At 41.4% G+C, this 24,917-nt stretch overlaps 1 protein-coding gene across 2 annotated transcripts; it reads right to left on the bottom strand.

Moving 5' to 3' along the window:
- Positions 1 to 288: 288 nt before the first annotated feature.
- gal3st4 (galactose-3-O-sulfotransferase 4) lies at positions 289 to 24,626 on the bottom strand. Of its 2 annotated transcripts, XM_006808476.3 has the most exons (5): positions 24,535 to 24,626; positions 21,624 to 21,867; positions 6,059 to 6,175; positions 2,442 to 2,742; positions 289 to 1,741 (listed from the first exon to the last, which is right to left on the bottom strand). In XM_006808476.3, exons 2-5 carry the CDS (start codon positions 21,638 to 21,640, stop codon positions 659 to 661), a joined length of 1,518 nt encoding a protein of 505 aa, XP_006808539.1. In that variant the 5' UTR covers positions 21,641 to 21,867; positions 24,535 to 24,626; the 3' UTR covers positions 289 to 658. The 2 variants fall into 2 exon arrangements, with proteins under 2 accessions (XP_006808539.1, XP_006808538.1); XM_006808475.3 differs by lacking the exons at positions 21,624 to 21,867; positions 24,535 to 24,626 and adding an exon at positions 9,404 to 9,687.
- Between the last annotated feature and the right edge of the window lie 291 nt (positions 24,627 to 24,917).

Raw genomic sequence — 24,917 nt, 5'->3', positions numbered from 1 at the left:
AAAAAAAAATCATTACACAAACCTGATGTAAATCAAAACATTTAAAATCCTGCCTAAAAGTGAATTTTTTAAAATTCACCTGGAAGATGTACCTGTACCACCACAGCTGCTATCTGCGGACTTCTCCTATAGATGAGATTTACTGTCTCTGAGCCGTGTTTAAAGGCAAGCTTATGTAAAAAAAACAGTCTGTATGTTAAAATACAAAAAAAGAGTTGAGCAAGGAAGCGATCATTTGTCTGATGAAGTCAATAACAGCTGTTAATGCAACAACAAACCTAAAATGTCTTGGTTTTCTGCAGTGCTCTGTCCAGCGAGACTGTCATATTGTTTTTATTTTCACAAACTCCCGCCTCTGTCGGATCAGCCACAAGACCTGAGCGGTGTACCCCTCCTCTGTAACCTTGGGACAGCTTGTACCTTTTATTTAATTTAAGCATTAACACAATAAGAAAATGCAGTTCCAATAATAAAATAGACGGGAGTAATTGCCAAAGATGAAAACATACCAAACCGGAGAGTGTGTTCAGGAAAAGAAAGAAAACTGGAAGTGCTGCAGAGAAGCTTGTTTCCTTCTCACATGTAAACTAAATTTGGCTCAGGCGTCTCTGGTCGGTTTCCCCTCACAAATCAAAGGTAACATGTAACTCACCTTAAACTATCTCAATCTTTCTTTTTCTCGCACTCCTTTTAAAGTCTGGTTACTCTTCATTATACGGCTTCCATCCCAGTCTCTTTCTCTTTCCATCTCAGCTTCTCCCATCATCATTTTCTCTCCTGTCCTAGATGAATCATGTCTTACAAAAGCACCACCAGCTGCTAGCAGTCCCTGTCCCTGCTGTCCCAGCTGGGGTTGGACAGCCCGTGGGAACTGTTTACTATCCAGCAAATCTTTGTATTGGATCTCGGGCCTAATCATCCTCAGACAGGCCGTCCTGGTAGCATTGTCGAGACCCGGCTGAAGCTCGTATCCAAGAATCTTTACTACTCCGCTCTGAAAGGGTCGGATATTTTTGTCTCGTATCCGGTACGCTTCTACGGGCTTTCCACCATCCTTCAGACAAACCTGGCCCAGGATTTCCCGCCGCACCCTGAGAAGAGCTACTTCTTGCTCCATCTGGGCACGACCAAACTTGTCGATATCCTCCCAGAACGTGCGGTTGAAGGCTTTGTATAGGTACCAATCTAAGGCGTTCCACTGGCGTAGCTTCTCCCGCTGATGATCCGTTAGTGATAGATTGGGCAACATCTTGCCTTGTGAGCGTCCAGCTCTAGCACCGACGCCAGCCGCTACAGCAGCTTTGCCGACCCAGCTTCCGCTCATTACGCTGTTGCTGCTGGGCTTTTGCTGCCGAGCGTTAAGGCTAAATGAGACTACAGCATCCAGTGGCCAGCAGAGGGCATGTCTCAGCAGGATCATAGACTGGTCAAAGTACTCGGACACAAGAATCAGTCTGAATGTCTGGCGGATCATGGCCTCACCATGCTGAGCTAATTCCACTGAGAAATTAGCATTATTGTCCATGCCAAAATCAAACCACAGCAGGTTGCGGGCATAGTGGTTGTTGCGAAGACGAGGGTCATAGTATTTATTTGGGTCGTCGACAAAGTCGCCCAGGCCTTTTGCCTTCCGAAAGGCAGGAGCTACTTCTTTGTAATAAGCAAAAGAGGACTCAGCCAGCGCGACAGGATCCCTGATGATAGAAAAGTAGAATGTGTCTGCAGGCATCACTTTCTCCACCTGAAAGACAAAAATTGAAACAGTTACAAATAACGATACTACTGCAGTAGTATCACGTATTGTCTCTGACATCAGTAACGCTTCAACTATCCATTGTTTTAATTATGAAACCAACAGAAGCTCCTCGGATGTCATTCTACCGCTGAGCATGCTCAATCTGGACAGAGGGTTTGGCTTGCTGACACGGGTATTTACAGGTATTTACACTAGCAGTCTGGTGATTAGCCGGAATGACAAATAGTGCTAATGCACGGCCCGGCAGAGTTAGGCTAACCAATCCCACTGGGACCTTCTAGTGCTGGGTGAAGGGTTCAGTTTGCTAAGAGTCTGAAGGTTTGGATGGGCTGGCAGTCCTCCTACAGTCATACAGGCGGTTAGGTTAAGTCAGACTAAGCATGGAGATAAGTGTCTGTAATTTCTAAATGAACATCACTTTAGCCCACAAAACGACCTCTGTGTATTATTTTTGTGTATTTTGTTCATTAGTTGATACTGATTATCTTCTGCCAATTTTTATTATATGGCTGAGGCTACTGATGTCACATCTGTATATGAGTTTGTACACTTTCATTTTCTATATATAAACTATAAAATGAGTCTCTTTAAAATGTCCAGCCATGTTGGAAATTTGAACAGTGGAGGATTATACAGATCGCTGTATGATTATCAAACCATTTTCAGTCATTACTCTCAGCCTTACCTCTGGCCTATTAAACCTCATGTGATTGCCCATGATGTGAAACTCCGTGGCTCGGGGACCTCGATAACCTTTGACTCTGTGAGCATTGAAAGGTAGCGGGTACCCCAGCTGGTAGCCCAGTGGAAGGGCAAAGCGAAGGTTGCGTTCCTCTCCAAAGCGGTACAGCATGTTGAGCACTGTGCTGCTTGCTGTCTTGTGTGTCTTAAGGAACATGATGTGAGTGTGGGGCTGACAGGAGCCCAGAGACGGCCCCTGGGCATCAGGGGACGAAAAGATGGAGTGAGCAGCTGGTTGGGCACTGCTGTTGGACGAGTGGGAAGAGAGGAGCAAACTGTAAATAATTATTATTCAGAACATCTCTGGGATTTCACCACAACTCAAATCTACTCACCATATGATAGTATTGACATTTCTACAATCAATGCAAATCAATTCTTAGTCTTACTTCACCCCACATCAGAATTAATGTTTAAACCAAACAGCTTAGCAGCATCACACTGTCTCAACCGATAGAACTGATGTGGCTGTTCACAGGAAATGTAAAAGAAAGGACAACAAACAGAGACAGTTCAGTTGCTGAGTACACTTTGAACCTAACTCCTTACTTCATGCAAAGTTAAAATGTCTTAAAGTATAAACGTATGAGCTTTGAATTTATTAGTTGCTTTGAACTGATTTCATAACTGAGTTTTATTCCTGTCTGGATGGTTTCCTTCTAAGCAGATGTTACATAAACACAGACACATCACAGCCAAAATGTTCAAAGCTATACTGTGGTAGCACGGGGATTTCATTTCATACAGGCACAAATACTCCAAGAAAGCAGCAGCAATCATTTCTTCATCATTAATAGCAAACTGAATGAGAAGCATGTGATTGGGTAGCATTTGTCCTGCAGCTGTGGCTTAATAGTTGGGTAATAGTGGGACAACAGTATTTCGCAACATTCAGGTCCCTGTTCTGTGCAACCAGGGTTCAGGAGACAGACATTATCTCTACTTTTAAGACTAGGCTTACAGATACAGCCACTTTAAAAACGGCTGTCTCATCCCTGACAGGACCGTGGGTGGGCGCGTGACGGATTTCTGACCAATTGCCAGCTGATGGGTGGCTGCAATGATACCCTCACCTGGACGATGCAACCATGGGTGGTAACGTCCCAAAAGCAGCATTTAGGAAAACCGGTGGTAATATCTTGTGTCTCCACCAGGGGGCGCACTGTGGAGGCTTGTTATACCATGTACATGTGAAACTCGAAATATTAGAATATGGTGCAAAAAACGTATTTCAGTAATTCTATTTAAAAGGTGAAACTAATGTAGACTCATTACATGCAGAGCGAGATATTTCAAGACTTTACTTTATAATTATGATGATCATGGCTTACACTTATGAAAACCCTGGATAGTATAATCATACATATGTACTCAGTACTTGTCTTGGGCCCCTTTTGCATGAATTACTGCCTCAGTGCGGCATGGCACGTCAGCAGTGACGTGTTATGGAAGACCAGGATGCTTCAATAGCAGCCTTCGGCTCTTCTGCATTGTTCGGTCTCATGTGTCTCATCTTTCTCTTGGCAAAGCCCGTTCAGGTCACGTGAATGTGGGAGCAACAGATGTTTGCAGATCAACAATGGAGAGAGTACGTCCATGCAGCGTTTAAAGCGTGGAAGTAATCACATTACTTTGAGTTTGATTCTGTAAAAAGTGACAAAAACATCAGCGTTTGCTGTTCACTCTGCGTGGGAAGAAAACTTCTTTCTACACCGAAACATTAAACTTCCACTCTGAGCGAGCAGCGAGCACGCTGCCACGGGAATGTGACATTCACAGAGAAACCCCCGGATCCTCCCACTGACAGGACCGCTGTGGGCAAACCTCCACCCGCCCCACTCCTGCTAAACAGGTGACAATAGATTTAAGAGCTGCTGAGTCTTTGGTTTTATTTATTTTCTGCTGTGTTTTACTTGCATCTATTTGAAAGAGTGAAAACACAAAACATTATTTTATTTTATGTGCTAGAATGTGCAGAAAATAGATTTAAATGTTAAACATTCTTCCAGTCAGAGAATGTCGCATATTATTTAATTTTTGCTTGATGCATAAAGTTAAAAGATTAAAACTAACAAAACAAGTTTTTCATTTGATTACATTTTATGTGATGGATTATGCAGAAGAAGTAGAATTGAGCTGAAAGGTCTGTTGCTCTGTTACATATTCAGGTTGTTTATCACGGTTTTAAAATGTAACTTTGCAACTAATTACTTTTGAAAATAAGTAATCAGTAAAGTAACATGATTGCTTTCTTGGAAAAGTAATCAGTAATTAGTAACTAATTACTTTTTCAACTGACTTGACCGACACTGCTCTCCATTCTTCCTCCAGACTCTAGGACCTCGGTTTCCAAATGAGATGCAAAATTTGCTCCCACCAGAAACTGGACTTTGTGCCACAGATTAACAGAGCAGCTCTTTTATTCTTTAGCCAAGTGATTCCGTTTGTTGTTCAGGATCGGCTTGACATGAGGAATAGAGCATTTGAAGCTCATGTCCAGGATCCGTCTGTGTGTTGCACTAACTCCAGCCTCAGTCACTCCTTGTGAAGGTCCCTCACACTTTTGAACGGCCTTTTCCTAACAATCCTGTCCAGGCTGAGGTCATCCCTGCTGCTTGTGCGCCTTTTTCTTCCACAGAACTTTCTATTAATGTGCTTTGATGCAGCACTTTGAGAGCATCCAACCTCTTTTGCAATTACCTTTTGAGGCGTTCCCTCCTTATGGAGGCTGTAGTGATGGTTTTCTGGACAACTGTCAGTTGTTCCCCATGAACCAGACTGAGAGACCATTTAAAGGCTCTTTGCAGGTGTTTTGGATTAATTAGCTGATGAGAGCGTGACACTTTGAACCTACGATATTGAACCTTTTCACAATATTCTAATTTGCTGAGCTTTTGAATTTGAAGTTTTCATAAGCTGTAAGCCATAATCATCAAAATTATAACAAATAAAGAACCCAGAGCAGCATCTAGCGATATGGCTGTTATTTTACTATTACTGTATTATAGTATATATATTGCTATATGCAATACTGTTGAGCATGTATTTGCCTATGTAGAGCTTACAGAGAGGGGGTTTTCAACCACTGCAAACGTACTCCCATGCTGTAGTCCTCCACAATATCAACTGCATGTTGCTCGACATGGATGATGCTGTTTGTCAGTTAATGCCAACTGGCTGACAAGTCAACAGGGACTAGCGCGATAATAGTTGACCAGGAATGAGACAAGGACAAAAACATTACACACTAGTTTATGCTAAGTTAGTATGAAACGTAGAGAGAGCTGTTTCAGCGGAAACTCTGTTTCACTTTAGGTCTGTACAACTTCACTTTTCTTCACAGACGGACAAAAAAAGAACATCCAATGGTTGTACCAGCTCTACCACATATTTGTGACACTGTTACCATGTGACAAAAACCCACTCTATAGGAACACGGGCAGCCCACAGTTGTCCATGAACTGCCAACATAATTTCCTCATAATAGAGAGAAATGAAACTAACTCTGAAGCAAAAATGTAAAAATCCAATGCAGTTCAAATTGAAAAAGCAAAACCATACCTCTTGTTGAAGATGATTCCCAGCAGCTGGGTGGCAAAAGCAATGGCCACAATGAATAGCAGCGCTTTCCACATCCAAACTGGACCCAGCCGACCACAAACCAGCGATCGCAACATCCTGTGAGGAGGAGAGAAGGATGGATGAATGATGCACATAGTTGTGAGCCCAAAGCAGTCAGTGGAAGAGGAAGATACAGAAAAAGAAGGGGAAAAGTGTGTGGAAAGAGTAATACGGATGGATGGATGGATGGATGGGTGGATGGATGGATGGGTGGACGGATTTTACATAGCACCATGGACTTTTCCTTGGCTAGCGGACAAGGAAAGGCTGCCACTCGCTTTTGATAAGAGTTTTTTATAATGTGGCACAAACAAGGCATGAATGTGATTGGTTTGAAAAAGTTGGGGAGGGGTCACAGTTTAAACCTGGCCTCCCTACTGGTCTTTGGTCTGGTGTCTGGCTCATGTTTCCCCTTACACTTTGTGCAGGGGGCTTGTCTCTGTAATGAGAAGAAAGACGACTCCTCTCTACTTTACCATGGCAACCGCCTCTCTTCTCGAGTCAGCCCACTGGAGAGTGAAACTCTTGACACCTTGAAATTTTTGTACCGTGATGCACCATCTCCAATAAATTCATTCCCCAAAAATTCCTAAGGGGGGACGGGGGAGGGTTCATCCCTGTTTATGCTGTGTTTTAGTTAGTATCAGTGTACCAGTCTGCCTCTGATACCAGTGTCTCGTATTTTTCCTGTGGGTTTATATGTATGGGTGTCGCATTTTCTTACAACACTCTATTCTGCGATACATATTTGTGTAGTAAAACATGTTAGATCAAATTATGAGGTAATTGTGAAACCTAAAATAATGGGGTGTATATGTAATAAAGATTCTTTTAAAAAGTGTTCAAATGTGTATCTGTTCATAGTAAACATGTATGTATTGATGTCTGTAACTGTAACTTTAACCCCAGCCAAACGTCTCAGAAAACGTCGGAGCACTTCTGCAAATATGTGGTGTCTTGATAAACCGAGCAGATATTTGAGGTTTACACAGCTACATTCTCGCCTGAAAATGTGTTAAAAGTTTATTTTGTGACCCAGAAAGAATAATAAGAGTAATATTAAAACTAAGTAGCTGCCGCCATTGTTGGAAACTGGAATTGGCTGAGTTGTGCTATGAATTCTGGGAAAGGTTGGTCCACGAAGGATACACCCATCCTTCAAATCTGGGGAGAAGGAGGCCGCATTTGTCGGAGTCTTCGAATTTAGACATTTGTCACGTCGCTGTAACGTAATCGGCCAACAAATGTGGCCTGCGAAGGATGCGGCCCCTGAATTTGTACACAGCTACGATACCGGACACAGGTTCTTCTTCTTCTGGGTTTAACGGCAGCTGGCATCCTTCTACATGCAGTGCTGCCATCTTCTGTTTCAGTCCGTTATTACACTCTTAAATCCTACTACTTATTCCTGTGTTTTGGGATCTTACAAAGCTTCAAACGACGCGTTGAATATTAAATCAGTCGTCGACGATTTCGATAGTCGACGCAATCGTGACTAGTCGACTAATCGTGGCAGCCCTAATGTCTATTGATGTCTATGGTGTTTCCATAGTTGGCACTACTAATTATTAAAAGGGTTTGCCCATCATAAACAGTAAGTGTGACAATACTTTCCATTATCAAGCATTTAAATAAAAACCCAACACCACTAGAAAAGGGATAAAAATATACATCAATAGAAAAGTCTTTTTTTTTACATATTAGTGCATATGTAACAAGTTCTATGTAAAAGACCCTGTAGTGAGCTGTAAAATGAAATAGTACTTTCAGACAGTCTGTTTTTCAGTGACATCGATTGCTGTCACACAATCACACTGGAACAGATCAATGTAACAGGATTTGTAATAGATGTGTGTTCATTGGTTTGGAATCACACACAGGTGTCATCACAGCGTGAACACAACTGGCATGGTCTTTTTGTGTTTGATAACAAAGGAACACTCACAGGAAGTGGCTAAGTAGTAAAATGCTTATTTGTAATAAGCTGCTACATATTGCCAAAACAACCTTGCAACTCTGTTGAAAGGAAGCGTATTTCCTCACTTTTGTTTTTTATTATACTGATAAAGAGCTGATACACGTATCAAAGCTTCCCATGGGTCTTTAAAGCTGAGAGGGGCTCTGTGTAAAGACCATAACATACGATTCACATCAATTCAATTTTATTTTTACAGCACCAAATCACAACAACTGTCCCCTCAAGGCGCTTTATATTGTAAGGTAGACACTAAAAAAATCATATGACACCTATGAGCAGCACTTTGGCGACAGTGGGAAGGAAAAACTCCCTTTAACAGGAACAAACCTCCGGCAGAACCAGGCTCATATTCATATCTATCCAACTTAAGAGTGATGCCTTGTTCCATCTAGCTGGGCGAACAGAAAAAGAAAGAGACCATTCGCACTATTACAGCAATATTGTTTTCAGAGGATAAAGGCAACTTTGTCGACTTTGCCACATTAGCTTTGTACTGTTAATACGTGCATAGAATTTATGATTCTATTAAGATTTTGTAAAGACATCTTTATTAACTTTATTTTTTTTATTTAACCCTAAATAATTAATTTAAAAAAAACTCTACAGTTAAAAATGTCCAATAATTAATTTTAGTCTTATGCATACTGATGTATATTACTATTTCAAGTGACCCAGTTACGTTACTGGCTAATGGGACACTGGAAAAGTTTGGCAGAAAACTTCTTGAGTGGACTTGGAGACGTTGATGACTAGAATAATCTTCTGACACTCTCCTAATATGTGATGGACTTGTTCTCTATGATAATTTGACATTCAAACCCAGACGGATTCATAACATTGCAGTCAGGCACGTTATAGTGTGGTGTGTCATATGACAGCTGAAATAGAATGAATCACACTTCCTCTAAATAGATTTGTGCATTTCACTGTTCACTTTGATCAGATCTGATCACACTGCCTCTCCGTCTGATTATCACTTCTGCAGACCAATGTGAGATTAATATTAGGGCAGCAGCCACCACCCTGTTCACCACATATTACAAGTCTGAAATGCCCACGCAGAGTTGGAGGGAGAGGCTGTATATATGTATATGGTTCCCGAACTTGGGACCATGTTAAGACTTGGCGTGTGAAGAATCCCTACACCCACACCTTCCCCTATGTCTCTGCGAAATCGCAGCCTAGCGCCGCCCATTGCACATCACAGTCTCTCCATCCTAATAAACCCGTTATGGTTTTGCTATCAGCATCTTGTTCTGTGCCCACTTGTTCCATTCTCACATCTATTGATAGCTATTTCAAGTTACCTGGCTCTCCGTCTGAAAATCATAGCTGTGTCCCCAGGCCGGTATCGGTGACGCTGTTATTGTGCAGCTGCAGAGAGCTCGGAGCATCTCGGAGGCTTCAGCTGCAGCAGATCCACTGATCGGGCCGTGGACCCGGATCAGCCCCGCGGAGGGACACGGGCCGGAATACGTCCCTGTTGGGCTGAAAGCCCGTTTAGTTCCGAGGACGTAAAACGAAATTTTCTTTCTTCCAGCTGTAAACCTTCCTGCCTATTGTGCTGATAATGAGAATACAGTAGAGTCAAGAAAAGAACAGAGGATGTGGCGTACTTCCGGGAAACATCAAAATAAAAGCATTCATGTGTCTGGACCGTGAACAAGCCGTGAAGGGTATTAGCGTTAGTCGACGTGGGTGCCGAGCAGTGGGTCGGGGGGTCTGGGTCCGTTCATAAAAATCACTGTACCCCGTCCGATGAACTATACACATACTCAGACTACAGGTTTGAATTTGTCATGGCGCCTGTAAAAGTGGCTCCGCGTTGTATCCGGCTGCTCTTGCTGTCACACACCGTGCTTTTATTAAGTGCGTTATTCCGCTTCGCTTTGTTTTGTTGACATTAGCTTGGTGAAGGGGGTTCGCCATATCTGACGTCACAGGGTGACGCTGTTAGAAAGGCATCCGCAGAAAAAGAAAGATTCGTTCCCATCGCTTTTCCTTGACCTCGAGGGAAACAAATCCAAGTCCAGGAAAGGTGGTAAGAGAACTGATAAGGAGTTAGGAAAAATGCTCTGACAATCCGAAAGACCCTGCGCTTGTCTCATTAACAGTGTGATGCCGGATATCCGCCATATTTAAACTACAAAGTGCACGTTCTACTCCTTTAATCTAATCTCGGCCGGTCATTTGGACCTTTATTACAAAGGTTGGAAATTTTAAAGAAAACGGAAAAATTAGGCCAGATTTACTAACGCAAGAGGGAGTACAAATACATGGCCTTATGACATGTATTTATAAAGAGGAGAATATTTAAATGAGTCACTACAAAATCTGTGCCACACAGTTTATTGCAAATTGCATAATATCTAAAGCCCAAAAAATCATGTCTTATGCCTGCTGCTGTTGTTGTGGTAGCTACATCTTTTTTTGTTTGTTTGTTGCTTAAAGACAGGAGATAGATGATGATGTGGATGTTGCAAAGCTGTGCCAAAACCGTGTCTCAGTAAAACTTTGCACTCAAGCTTATAGGCGAGCCCCACATATTGCTCTTCAATAATTCTGGGATTTTCATGTAAAAAAAAAAAAAACACAACTCTGATTCTTTTTCTTAGCAGTGTGCACACAATACATCTTATTTTCTCGTATTAACCTGCTGTGATCTAGTGGAACTCCTTTCCTCCGCGGTTAGGATTTGTGTGACTGCAGTAACATCAAAAGTTTATCAAAAGAAGTAAAAGTTTATGATGTCCATAAAAGGACCCATCTCATCTTCAAGAACTCATTGTACTGTATCGCCTCTTTAGTGTACTTTGCTCTAAGACTGCTGGCTTACTTGTGGTTCCCAGGTAGACGTAGTAATGGGAGGCAGAGCCTTCCGCTTGCTCTTCTGTAGAAGCCCGTTTCTGCTGGCACTTAACCGTACAATCGAATGTGCCTTAATGCAACTGTTTATGTGGTTTGGTGATTGAACTGAATTGAATAAAGTCTGCAATGTGGCGAAGAGCATTACTAATAATGCAAACTAACTGTACAGAACCTCAGACAGACTGTTATCAGTAAATCAGAATTTTTATCTTCTAAATCTGCCTTCTTAATAGGAGACCGCAACTCAACTAAAAGTTGTTTTTATTCCTGTTGTGTAATGTTCAGAGTGCAGCTGTGCATTTAACAGGCTGTTGCTAAAACTAAAAATATAGCAGAGGGTTGAAGAAACATTGGGACGAATGTGTAAAATGTATCAGTCTGATCAATGCTCCGGTAAGAAAATCCCAGAAAGCTGATTCAGTGTTTTCAGAGGGAGAAACGTTTCATCACAACAGTCCTCAAATGTCTGGGATATACCTCATCATAACTTCTTGGAGGTTTCCCTGAGAGAATAAGCAATATAGCTGGTGGCTGCCCACTACACCTAATCTTAAGGTCAGCATAAAGTTTTTTTCCCTGTAGGAATCAGTACAAGCTACCTTAGTCTACAATTTGGGGCTTAATGTTGAAAAAGATCGAAAACCTTTTGACACAAAATTCCACTAATCACTGTCACACTTTCCTGATTTGGTCTCACTGCCGCTTAGCACCAAGAATAGAGAGACCACAAGTTTATTTGATTTATTTGATTTGACAAGTTTAGCGGTACAATAGAGAGAAAAAAAAAAAAGTCTCTCTTAACAGAGAGTCTGTTTACTTTGTGGACAGGCTGCAACTGCACAGGTTTATTGAATATGAATAAGTTGTGTTGATTTAACTCAGTTGTTTAAGTTTCTGCCAAAGCAAAACAATTGTTTGCAACCATTGTTCGCTATTGAATTAAGTAAATCCATCGGTAAAATGGGATTCGGCAGGTGATGCCGACAGATGTGGACCGACTGTGATCAGGTGACCTGTGCCTCTGCTGCCTTTGAGGTTACTGTTATGATCCATCACTGCTTCATGTGTTTAAGCCTCTCTCTTAGCCTAGGATGAGTCCCAGGGCTGGACGGGGACAAAAAAAATCAGCCCAGGCATTTTGAGTAAAACAAACGCCACTGTGACAGTGATGTATACTGTCTTGTTTGTATACATTTATCAATTTAATAAACTTAAACCTACACCATCCTCCCTGTTCTGGTATTCTAAACAGTACTTAGCCAAAACCCAAAGACTGCTTGGTCGAGTTAACCTCCTGAACTATCTACAACACGTGGTGGAAACCTGACAGTAAGACAGAGAAGACTAGAGGTGAGACATGACCATTACTGAATATTAAAAATAATAAATGACAGGTTTGGTGATATTTTCATAAACTATTCATTTACCACATTAATAAACAGCATGGCAGCGCAAAATATTTTTTCTAACATGGCAACCTTCAAAAAGTGAAAGGAGACAGAAAGACAGGTGAGAAAGAAAAAAACTTAATGGACTTTTTGATGCCATCTCACACACAATACTGGTACAGAATCTAGAAAATGTGGGGAAATACTGGCATCATATACAGTACTTACTTTGAAGAAATTATGATGGGACCCTGAAAAATAATTACTATGTACAATAATGGATTTCTATACATTTTAGATCAGATGAAAACTTTGTTGTAAGATTCAGCCAATTATTTAATAATTGTATTAAATAATTATTTAATAAAAGTATAAATAATTATTTAATAATAATTAATATTTAATTAATAATATTTAATAAAAGTGAGACATTTTAAATGAGAATAAGAAAGAAAAGTATTTCTTTGTGCCCCCCTCTCCCTGTTAATGCCCCACCTGCCCCCCTGGCAAAACTTTGCTAGACCCGCCCCTGCACAGTTACCAGCTGTCAGCTACTTAGAAAAGGATCCTGGTGTTATTTTTCAGAAACAGTTCATAACTTCCCTTCAGCTCATTCATGTCACCTAAAAGGTAAACCTGTTTCTCCATCACCTGTTCAGCTCTGATGATTCAGTAAGGACATCTCCTGGTTTCATCTTCACGTTTCCCTCTCACTAGCAGAGATGGGCAGTAACGCGTTACAAGGACCACTGAGACTTTATTTATTTTCTGCTGTGTTTTACTTGCATCTATTTTAAAGAGTGAGTGTTTATGCTTGATGCAGGAATGTCTTAAAGACATAAAGACCTGGATGGCCACTAACTTTCTGCTTCTTAACTCAGATAAAACTGAGGTTATTGTACTCGGCCATGAAAATCTTAGAAATATGGTATCTAACCAGATTCTTACTCTGGATGGCATTACCTTGGCCTCCAGTAACACTGTGAGGAACATTGGAGTCATTTTTGACCAGGACATCTCCTTCAACGCACATATTAAACAAATATGTAAGACTGCGTTCTTCCATTTGTGCAACATCTCTAAAATTAGAAATATCCTGTGTCAGAGTGACGCTGAAAAACTAGTTCATGCATTTATTACTTCCAGGCTGGACTACTGCAATTCATTATTATCAGGATGTCCAAAAAACTCACTGAAAAGCCTTCAGTTAATCCAAAATGCTGCAGCAAGAGTACTGACAGGGACTAGAAAGAGAGAGCAGATTTCTCCTGTTTTGGCTTCCCTTCATTGGCTTCCTGTTAAATCCAGAATTCAAAATCCTGCTCCTCACATACAAGGTCTTAAATAATCAGGCCCATCTTATCTTAATGACCTTGTAGTACCATATCACCCTATTAGAGCACTTCGCTCTCGCTCTGCAGGCCTACTTGTTGTTCCTAGAGTATTTAAAAGTAGAATGGGAGGGAGAGCCTTCAGTTTTCAGGCCCCTCTTCTGTGGAACCAGCTTCCAGTTTGGATTCGGGAGACAGACACTATCTCTACTTTTAAGATTAGGCTTAAAACTTTCCTTTTTGCTAAAGCATATAGTTAGAGCTGGACCAGGTGACCCTGAATCCTCCCTTAGTTATGCTGCAATAGATGTAGGCTGCCGGGGGATTCCCATGATGCATTGAGTTTTTCCTTTCCAGTCACCTTTCTCACTCACTATGTGTTAATAGACCTCTCTGCATTGAATCATATCTGTTATTAACCTCTGTCTCTCTTCCACAGCATGTCTTTTATCCTGTCTTCCTTCTCTCACCCCAACCAATCACAGCAGATGGCCGCCCCTCCCTGAGCCTGGTTCTGCCGGAGGTTTCTTCCTGTTAAAATGGAGTTTTTCCTTCCCACTGTCGCCAAAGTGCTGCTCATAGGGGGTCATATGATTGTTGGGTTTTTCTCTGTATCTATGAAGCGCCTTGAGGCGACTTTTGTTGTGATTTGGCGCTATATAAATAAAATTGAATTGAATTGAATTGAATTGATGTATAAAGTTAAAACATTTTCAACAAAACAAAACTTTTTTCTTTGATTACATTTTATATGATGAATTATGCAGACAAAGTAGAATTGAGCTGAAAAATCTATTGCTTTATTACCTATCCAGGTTAAATCATGTTTTTAAAAGTAACTAAGTAACTAATTAATTTTGAAAATAAGTAATCAGTAAAGTAAAAGGATTACTTTTTGGGGGGAAGTAATTAGTAAAATGGTAAATGGCCTGTATTTGTATAGCGCTTTCCTAGTCCCTAAGGACCCCAAACTGCTTTACACATCCAGTCATCCACACATTCACACACTGGTGATGGCAGCCACATTGTAGCCTGGGGCGCATTGACAGAGGCGAGGCTGCCGGACACTGGCGCCTCCGGGCCCTCTGACCACCACCAGTAGGCAACGGGTGAAGTGTCATGCCCAAGGACACAACGACCAAGACTGTCCAAGCTGGGGCTCAAACCGGCAACCTTCCGATTACAAGGCGTAATTAGTTACTGATTTTTTTTCAAGTAACTTGACCAACACTGCTCACCACATATACAAACCGACATCATGACCAGCAGCTTTTACAGCTGTGGCTCCAGCAAACATCAGTTGATACTAGAAATTAATATTAAATAAATTCTAACAACAGCTGATCAAGCTTAAACGTGCTGCTGTTGTTTAGCGCGACATCTGGTGGTTTCTTCTTTCTGGCGTAAAGTGGGCGATAAACAAACAGGAGAGAAAAGCCGATCAGCTGATCATTGATCAGTTTCATGATTGAAGTACCAACAGAGGGAGGGGAGAGAATGAGAGAAGAAGAAACAGCTGTGCAGCGTAACGACAGAATAAATCCACCTTTGTGTCTTTTTCCATTCTAGCTGAAGTCCGGGACAAACTGTGCTCCTTTTCAGCTCAATACGAAACACGTAATATTTTAAGATAAGATAAGATAAAACTTTAGTAATCCCTCGGGTGGGTTCCTCTGGGAAATTCGATTTTCTCTGAATGCGGGACGATTCCGTCTTTTTACAGGACGGTTGGCAACTCTACTAACTAACCTTATGAATGAAATAAAGTTCACTATCAGTAACATCATAGCACTCACCCAGCTGTATAGAAACTCTGTCATGCTAGCTAGTACGCAGTACAAGTTATTGTAACTGACGGTAAAAACTCAGTACAAGGAAAATAAACTCCACCTAAACTTGGTTTATATCTGACCCAGATAGACTGCAGGTCATAACTTCTTACCTGAAGTTCAGTTCACCTGACACTCGGACCGGCGGCCGCCTCGGGTCTCTCCTCCTCCTGCCTCCCCTTTCCCTCATCCACCTGCTGCCTCTGTGGAAGATCCGCCATAGCCACCACCAAACAACTGACTTATTTTTACACATCTGCCAGCATCTGGCCAATCCACCACCTCTCATTGTTTATACCGTTAAGGGAAGAAAGGCAACAAAAAAGCATCGACACCAGGTGGTGGGCCGATGGCCAGTCCAGCTATGGAGAGTCCCTTTAATCAGCCTTAATCAGCCAAACCACCTGTGTCTTGTTATCTTCAGTAGTCACAAAATGCAAGGACCAGCTCCACCAGTCTTCAGTAGAATATCTGCCAACTTAGTTCAGTAACAGACTCAGCCCTGGTTGCTTCTTTGGTAATTCTTCCTTCAACATCTTCTCGTCCCCAGTGCTTAGCTGCTGATTGTAGGAGCAACTTCATTCCTTCGTAAAAGACTCACCAGCTTCCTTTAGACTAGTTGGTTTTCATTGGAGCTGAGCTGGATACTCACCTCTGATTTCTGATGAACAGAGTTTGCATTGCACGTTTAGATATGGCCCCTCCCTTTCTTCTTTAAATGTGAGGTGGTGTCGGAATTTTCAAGTAAGAAAAACATTCCTGCCCATGCCCGTGCTGGCTCTGTTTGTGCTGGCTCCGGGTTCATTGTGTAACTGAAGCCATCAACATTAGCAGGACGCTTACATTAGAGCCTCTTATTGTGTGTTTTGTTTGGGTTTCCACCGGTGTGGAATTACCAAAAGTAGGGAGGGGATAGCCTAACATATAAAATGGGAAAAGACCACCGTGTAATCCATTTTTGCCAGCAAAGTAATTGTATTCTGATTATCACTTATTTAACACTAACTGTAACGGAATACAGTTACTCATATTTTGTATTTTAAATGCGTAACGCTGGTATGCTTTAGTCTGTTACTCCCCAACACTGTATATCTGTTCATCTGCTACAGCAGGTAAAGACCAGCTCCACCTACCTGGTGGCTAAAGGAGTGGCTTTATTTCTTGATAAAAGATAGAACTAGTTTGTTTCCTTTGGAGTTGAACTGAATACTCTGAATTCTCGTTTCACCTGTTTACCTGCCTGCTCATCCTCCAGCTGACCCCTTATACTTGGAAGACAAACTAGTGAATGTCACCCTCCACTCTTGACAGCTCTGCCAACCTTTCAAGTCAGCTTTTCCTCCATTCTCCATACTTTCTGTGGACATTGCATGAAATAACTCACCTGGACTATCAGCTGTTTCCTCCTTTGGATTCATGTCTTTTATCAGTCAGTTTGCTTCTTGTGTTTATAACCCTCTTCAAAGAACATTACACACTGTGTAGATTGACATTCCCTGGCTTATCTGTATCCAAAAGTGGAATCAAAGGACTTAACATCCAGCTGTGGCAGGGGTGTAGTCTTTGGGCACCGCTGCAGGGGAGGGGTGGTGCAACGGGCTCAAGGAGGCTGAGGCCAGGGAGGCTGAGGGGGCAGGGGGAAGTCATTTGCCTGATGAAGTCTCATCCTTTCTTCAGTGATGCCGGGAAGCAGAAGAAAGAGGAGTGGAACGTGAGGTCGACTGGAAAGCTGGCGTAACTGAGAACGGGTGCAGAACCAAAGAGTCTTGTGTTCAATAAAGCAAAAGTAAACAGTCACCTGAGCATCGTGTGGACTCTGGATCATTCAGAGTGGTGCTGAAACCCACACTATCATGTCCGACCTTAGCCTGCACTGCCTGCGCAGCCAATTCAGCTGCTGGCCCAGATGCTGGCGGAGATGGCGGCCATGCGTAGCAAGCAAGTGACTGCCTGAGGGATCAGCTGGACACCTGCGGGACCTGGCTGAGCAACAGATGCGGGTGGTTGGAAGGGGTCCATTTTCACTGTGGGTAACATGTACGTGTAACATGGTAGTGACAAATAAAAGCAAATCATCATCATCATCATCAGGTGCTGGAGCGGCTGGTTGGGGTCACCACATTGCTGCTGCCCCTCAACTGCCGGTGACTATGCACCAGATCAGAGAGACCAGGACACGCAGGTTTTCCTGGAGGCTTTCCAGGCCACGACAGAGGGGGCTCTGATGATCCGATGGGTGCGCTGCCATCGGCCAACGAGCCTGGAGGCTGAGGTCACCCTGGTGGAGGATCACCTGGCTGTAGGGCAGAGGGAGTGGAGAAAGCCAGCTACCCGTGCCGGGGGGACGTGTGAGGAGGAGGCCCCCTGGCTCGCTCCAGCCTTTTTATGGTTTGAGTTTTTTATGGTTTGAGTTTTTTATGGTTTGAGTACTACTTAAACAGAGTTTAAGTAGTACATACAAACAAGAAAACACCCACAACTATTTCCTGAAATGTTTTGCTTGTTTTTTAAAATTTCCAATATTGTATAACAAGACAAAACTGCAAATATAAACACAGATTTTTATCTAACTGAAGCCTTTCATTGAGCTACCAAATAAACACATTGGTCCTCTCTGTCTGTGCACACATGGCAGCACGTCTGCTGTCATTGTGTTCATATTTAGCAGACATAAGTGACAAATTAGTTTTTGACTCTCTCACTAAACTAAACCAGCCTCAGCATGTGATCTTTTTTACAATGTTGCATTTTCATGTTCTTTAGAGATATTTATCACCATTTGATAACATTTCTAGAGTAGGTGGCATTTAAAATACGAAACATGATTAACTGTATTCGTTTAAATAGGTAATATTCAGAATACAATCACTTCGCTGAAATAAATTTCGTCTTCTCGCTAGTCTGGACTTGATAAGTTTACACAGGTGTCCGGACTTCCCAAGAACACAGTGCGATCCCTTTACAAGAATGGAAGTGTACTTGATGACATCACAGCTCCGGAGCTTTTACCGCCATCCCCTCTTAACTTAACTGTGATTAATGTTTGCAATGGAAATTACACATGACATAAAACAATGACACATGATGTAGTAGATTTTTTTTAAGAAAAAAAAGATCATTTTAAGCACTTCACGTGTCTGTTTCAGGACGTCTCATCTCAGATCTCTGACACTTTTATTCTGTTTTAGCTATTCTGGTTATTATCTCATTGGATGATGTTTGCATGTGTGTACGTATACATGTATTTTATGTTCACCTATGTGTGCTTTTGTGTAAATGTTTAGACTTTTGTATATGTATGTGCATATTTGCATGTACACACATATTTTTACATACATATATGGATGTCTCACAATGTTTTCTAAAATGTTTTCATCTTATCTATTTTAACCGCGACCGTGGCTCAGGGGGTTCTGTAACCGGAAGGTTGCCGGTTCGATCCCCAGCCTCTCTGTCCTGGTCGTTGTGTCCTTGGGCAAGACACTTCACCTGCCGCCTACTGGTGATGGCCAGAGGTGCCGATGGCGCAATATGGCAGCCTCGCCTCTGTCAGTCTGTCTCAGGGCAGCTGTGGCTACAACTGTAGCTGCCTCCACGAGTGTGTGAATGTGAGAGTGAATGAATAGTGGAATTGTAAAGCGCTATATAAATGCAATCTATTATTATTATTATTACTAATTCTTTTTATTTTATTATACTATCCTTCTGTTCAGCACTTTGGCCGACACTTGATGTCCTTTAAATGTGCTATATAAATAAAGGTGACTTGACTAATGAGCTTCCTACAGTTAGGCACAATATATGACAGAAATACAAGCTCAATCTCTCTTAATAAACATTTTATAGAACGCTTTTTATTGTAGTAAACACTCAAAACTTACTGTAGAAAGCTGGGGTTTGGAAGAGAATTGAACAAATATTTAAAATATAATCTTATCATTTTTGATCAGATTATCTCCACGTATTAACCTGCTGTTTTTAGATTTGATGTGTAGCATTAGCAACCTGCTATCTGCTAATAATCATGTTCAGATCCACATGATTATTAGCAGACAAAAAGAAAACATATTACTGATACAGAAATAGTTTTCTATATGAGATCACTGCAAAAGTGCAGCCTTACCTAATGTCCATCCTGCTGTTACTCATTTTATATTAAGATTTAAAAGTCTAGTTGGTATTGCTGTGGCGAGTAACCTTCAGTAATAGTAACAAATCACACGGCAATAGTACATTCATGTAGCTGTAAAAAGCATGACAATATATTAAGTAATATATTAAGAGTAACTTAACAGGATACGTTACAAAATAAGGGGCATGTATTCTGTAATCCCCAATCAGACCAGGAGTGACATGTTTAGCTGCATGTTCTCCTTAAATTGCTGGCTGGCTGAGTGGGGTCCCAGAAACGATGTGGGCTTCATAGATAATTGGCAAACTAACCCAGACCGTGGTTCAGGGGGTTGGGACGCTCGTCTTGGCATGGAGTCTGGGGAAACCAAGGATCGAACCACCAACCTTCCAATCAGCAGTTGATCTGCTCTAGCACCTGAGCCACAGCCACCCCTAGTGGCCAAGCATGTCACTCATGGTCTGATTGGTCAGGGAACCAGAGAAAACGACAGTTTGATATTGATTTGGAAAAGTGAATCCAGGTGTCAATTATAGTTCTATGGAATTCCCGTTTATCTTGTCTCTGGCCTGAATAGTTACAGGTTTTTCAAGAGTGTGAGGCTGGGTTTCCAATTCAGTCGTCCTGGCCTCCAGAGCAGTAAACAGGCTACATTTATTAAACATATCACTATTGCTGTCATGGCGAGTGCTGTGTTGCAGGCAGGATGAAGGACCCAAACAGTAGTATTTAGCTGAAGTGTATTTTATTTATGTTAGTTCTTTTTTAACTTGTAGTTCTAAATTGGAAGATTATTGTGATCTTGAAATATCTTGAAAAAAATAAAATCCCCACATCCCCACGGCTTGCCCTGGCAAACCGTGACAATGCCTAATTTGTGGATTGTCGATCTTCGGATCCACATACGTATTTGAGCAGCTATTCTCCACCATGAACTATGTTAAAAACAAAAACCGCTCACGCCTCACAGACGACAGCTTACAGTCCTGCGTAAAGATCAAAGTGACTTCGTACAGCCTCGGTCTGCAGACGCTGTGTGCAGAGGTTCAGGAGCAAAAGTCCCATGTTAAACATATCACGGCAGACCCGACGATGTTTGCATGAATATGCTTTTCTGCTTCTCTTTATTGACCACTTTTCACACACAGTTGCTGTACACATGCAGCTGGCTTTAGCTTTCCAGCACAGAGCCCGACACATAACACAACAGCAGAGAGAGCGCAGCCTTTAAGGTGGCGAGGCGCGATTGCGGATGACGCTCAGGTGCATCCACCTCTCATGCAGAGAAACTGCAGACCACACCCCACCATACACATGAAACATTTTTTAGCAGCATAGTGCTTTTTTCCAAATTATTTTTAAAATTCAGGGCAAGCCCAAAGGTGATATAAGAATAACGGCTCACTTTTTGTTTACTACATGGACAATTTCAGTTCAGCTTTGTAATTCATTTAAAAGAGACCTAGAGCTGGATGTCTTTCTTTTCTGTAATTTTTTAAGAGTTCAAAATGTGTTCATTGAATAAATAAAATCTCATTTTCTTTGTAGCACTTCATGGATTTCATAAGCAACACTTTATAGCTGTTTATACAAAGCATAAAGGTAAAAAACAATGTATGCAGTGTTATCTTCATTTTAGATGTCAAAAAGTATTTGCGGCTCCCAGTGTTTTCTTTTCCGTGGAAACTGGGTCCAAATTGCTCTTTGGGTCTTAAAGGTTGCTGACCCCTGAACTAAACCATAAAATAATGCCTATCTGCACCACAGAATGGCTGTCGCCGTCCTCCATCTTTAAAATGTATTACCCTTCCAGGACCTGAAGCTCAGTAAAGCGCCACGGTTCTTATCAGTGTTTTCAGTATTGGACCTTATCACTGTTTAGTTTTCACATTTCCTGTTTTATTGTGTTAGCCTCGGACTGTGTGTATGTTCCACTTCCTGTGTCATTAGTTAGATTTAGTCCAGCTGTGTGTACGCACCTGTTTCTTGCCATCATTAGCCGGTGTATTTAACCCCTCAGTTTCTCTCTGTTCCTCGTCTTGTCATCGTCTAATCCGCGGGTGTGTTTCCAGTCTTTCAGTTTCAGATGGGCTTACAGTATGACCGTCCAGCCTCACTAATAAATACCATCCACACCTTCAATCTGCCTGCGAGTCCTGCATTTGGGTCCACTCGCTCTCTCTCTACAGTGGGACGCCTGACAACTTGACATCGACCAATCAGCTGAAAGGAAGAAAAATCTTGTCAAAATTCGTACTTGCAAGTTGAAACTCACACGCATGCGAGGGAACTTGAACACGGAGCTTCACACATATTTTTTTGCTTTCTATCCGTAAACAGACATTAACCAAACAACTTGTAACTTCTTTAATTATCTTTTACAAATACAAATCTTTTTTACACACACATTTTTAGATATTTTGGTTTACAAGTGTAACAGGGTCATAAATCACATTGTTATAATTACCCAAAATGTGTTCTAAACCCCCAAACCATTCCTTTTATACCTGACTTTTAGGACCTCCAAGCCTGTAGTTATGTTCATTATCAGTTAGAGCCCCTCCTCATTCTTTTCTTCTTCTTCTTTGGTGCAATCCTATAAATACAGTGTACCCCTTTTGCCTCTCCCCTTTTCTACAATTCCCCTGTGGGAGAGGTGGGTGTCATTTCTTTCCAACACTTTAAAACACACATATAATTCATATTTAGCAACCTGGATGTTTCTGATTGCGATTTTAGTTCAATTATTGTCATTATTAAGCCTGTTTTTGTTAGATGTTACAAGTGTGTAGTATGTATGTATCATAAATGTGTTTTAAGCGCCATAAATGCTAGCATGGATATATACTTCTTGCTAGCTTGGAAGTTGTGGTGGGTTGAGCTAACCCTCTTCCCCACTGTTTGTATTTGGTCGTAGGAGCTGGAGTGGGCAAATTATTTACTTGGAGGTCTTTCTTTCTTTTACCTTTTTTATCAGGTATGTCGGATTTCATGTTGATATTTTTGTTTTTATCTTATGTCAAATATGTTACGTGTAAATGCATACTTTATGTTTAATGTAAAAATAAATGCCACCCCTTTTCTACAATTCCCCTGTGGGAGAGGAGCTGGAGTGGGCAAATTATTTACTTGGAGGTCTTTCTTTCTTTTACCTTTTTTATCAGACACAACGCAGAATCACACCGGTTACACAAGGTTACAAAACTCACTTCACAACTAGACAGTCTGATTTACAAGTACAAAATATTTATGTCCATAATTTGAGCCCACGATCCACGGTTCGTAATAATGCAGCTGTCCTCTGAATCAATCTGCAGTCCTAATCCCGAGATCCCTTTGCACAGTGTTCAGAAGAGTTGTTTCTTATATTTCTTAAAATGTTTCTTAAAGGCACATATATCTTCCTTCAGCGTCCTCTCATTTAGCATATAAAATGAAATACATCTAATTTTCTTTTATGTACTTGCTAATATAGCGTTCCATGTTCTTCCTCCAGCAACAACTGTGTTATTAACAAAATGCAGTTACAATGAAGATTCACACAATCTGCTCAACTGTGTTTATGCTGCTCTCTGTAAAACAGGAAGTGATGTGTGACCTAACAGACTTGACACAAGAGGGAGAAACGCTGAGGAAGAATTTGGAACAAATAACTGGACTAAGTTCACTAAAAGAATCAATACAGGAAAAAACCTAAACATTATAAAAAAAACATCTCTTGATAAATAACCAAAACTGGAATGTCCAAAACACTGAAAACAACTGACCGAGGACCATGACAGTGTGTGATTTGGGGATTTGTTTGTATTCATTTACACACACTCCATTTTCCCAAGACTTCAGGATGGACACATAGCTGAAAAACTAGATGAAGTTCCCGTCAATCCAACCATTCTCTTCCGCTTATCCTTTTTCGGGGTCATGGGTGCTGGAGCCTATCCCAGCTGTCTTAGGGTGAGAGGCAGGAAACACCCTGGACAGGTCGCCAGTCTGTCGCAGGGCGGTGAAATTCCCCAAATCCGAAAAGCAAATCCAGAATCTAAAATTGTGTATTTATTTAGGAGTTTAAATGTAATTAATTCCCAATTAAAAAACAAGTTAACTTTGCAGAAACTCACCACTGCTCACACCGTGTGTGGACAGGAAGCCGTCCTGGTTCTAAATTTAGAAGCAAAGCCTCTTATCAGTTCACTGGTGCCTTTGTTAAGGAGCACAACACCTGCTGCTCCTGACCAGGGTCTACTCCACTTTAATCTACATGGCCCAATTCAGAGAGTCGTAACTGCAATATCTGCTTTTGTTCTATTAAACACAAAAACAGCTGCAAAGAGGAACTGATGAAGTCACTGCTGTGTTTAGAATAAGTAACAGTGTGCTTAGTGGTTGTGTTAATGTTTTGTCCCAACATGGTTTTCTAATAATGATGACAAGTACAGTAATACTCATTATTACATTATCAGAAAAAAGAGAAAAAAACTGTCAGCTTTATAAAGCCTTATGAAAGGAATCGTTTTACAACATCAGTGTTACATCCCTGAATTAATGTGACATCATGTGCACCAAACTGCACAGTTTATTCTTTTGTAAAATGACTTTTCCACACAACTACAGTCCTGTGAAAAACTAAGAAGGCTCCATGATTCAGTGCCACCTTTAACACTTTAACACCTTTAGTAAGAAAGTACAGGCGTGAGGCAGGTTAATGCTTCACTGTAATGAACCCTGTCACAAATCTTTCTCTCTAATAATTTTGTCTTAACTTCAGATTCAAGTTTTATGTTTTATTAAAGGGAAATCAGAATGTCTCGTTTTATTGCTACCTCCAACACCCTGATGTTGCGCACTTTACAGCGTCGCTGTTTGGATGTTTTAAAAGTAAAATACACTCACGGTGCGGTTCAGCAGGTCTTCCTCGTATAGCGGTGTCCGGTTAGTGAAGAAAACAAAGGGCGTCCTTGTTGCACTGCTCCTGTTGGCTCAGCGGACGGCTGAGAAAGACCTCTGAAGTTTACCGTGTCATGTGGTTCCTCTGCGCCACACAAACACCATCACGGACACGTCACTTACCCACTTTCCCGTTTTTAACTTTAGCTCCTGAATAAAAAAGTTTTAAATTCGGTATTGGAGAAAACAGTAATGAATATGAGCTGGAAAATGTCATGTTTACTATAATATACAACCCTGAATTATACTGATTCAATTCAAGTCTATTTTATTTATATAGCGCCAAATCACAACAACAGTCGCCTGAAGGCGCTTTATTACTGATGACC

This window comes from Neolamprologus brichardi, chromosome 3, assembly GCF_056152115.1.
Source record: "Neolamprologus brichardi isolate AB-2024 chromosome 3, ASM5615211v1, whole genome shotgun sequence".
Classification (NCBI taxonomy): domain Eukaryota; kingdom Metazoa; phylum Chordata; class Actinopteri; order Cichliformes; family Cichlidae; genus Neolamprologus; species Neolamprologus brichardi.
This window is presented reverse-complemented; position numbering and strand designations above follow the sequence as displayed.

Excerpts from the sequence above, each read along its gene's own strand:
- gal3st4 (XM_006808475.3), bottom strand. The coding sequence starts at position 9,426 with ATGATTTTCAGACGGAGAGCCAG. Across the intron at positions 6,176-9,403 it reads ATTTTCAGACGGAGAGCCAG|GATGTTGCGATCGCTGGTTT; the intron begins GTAACTTGAAAT and ends TCCTCCTCACAG. Across the intron at positions 2,743-6,058 it reads GGAATCATCTTCAACAAGAG|CAGTGCCCAACCAGCTGCTC; the intron begins GTATGGTTTTGC and ends CTCGTCCAACAG.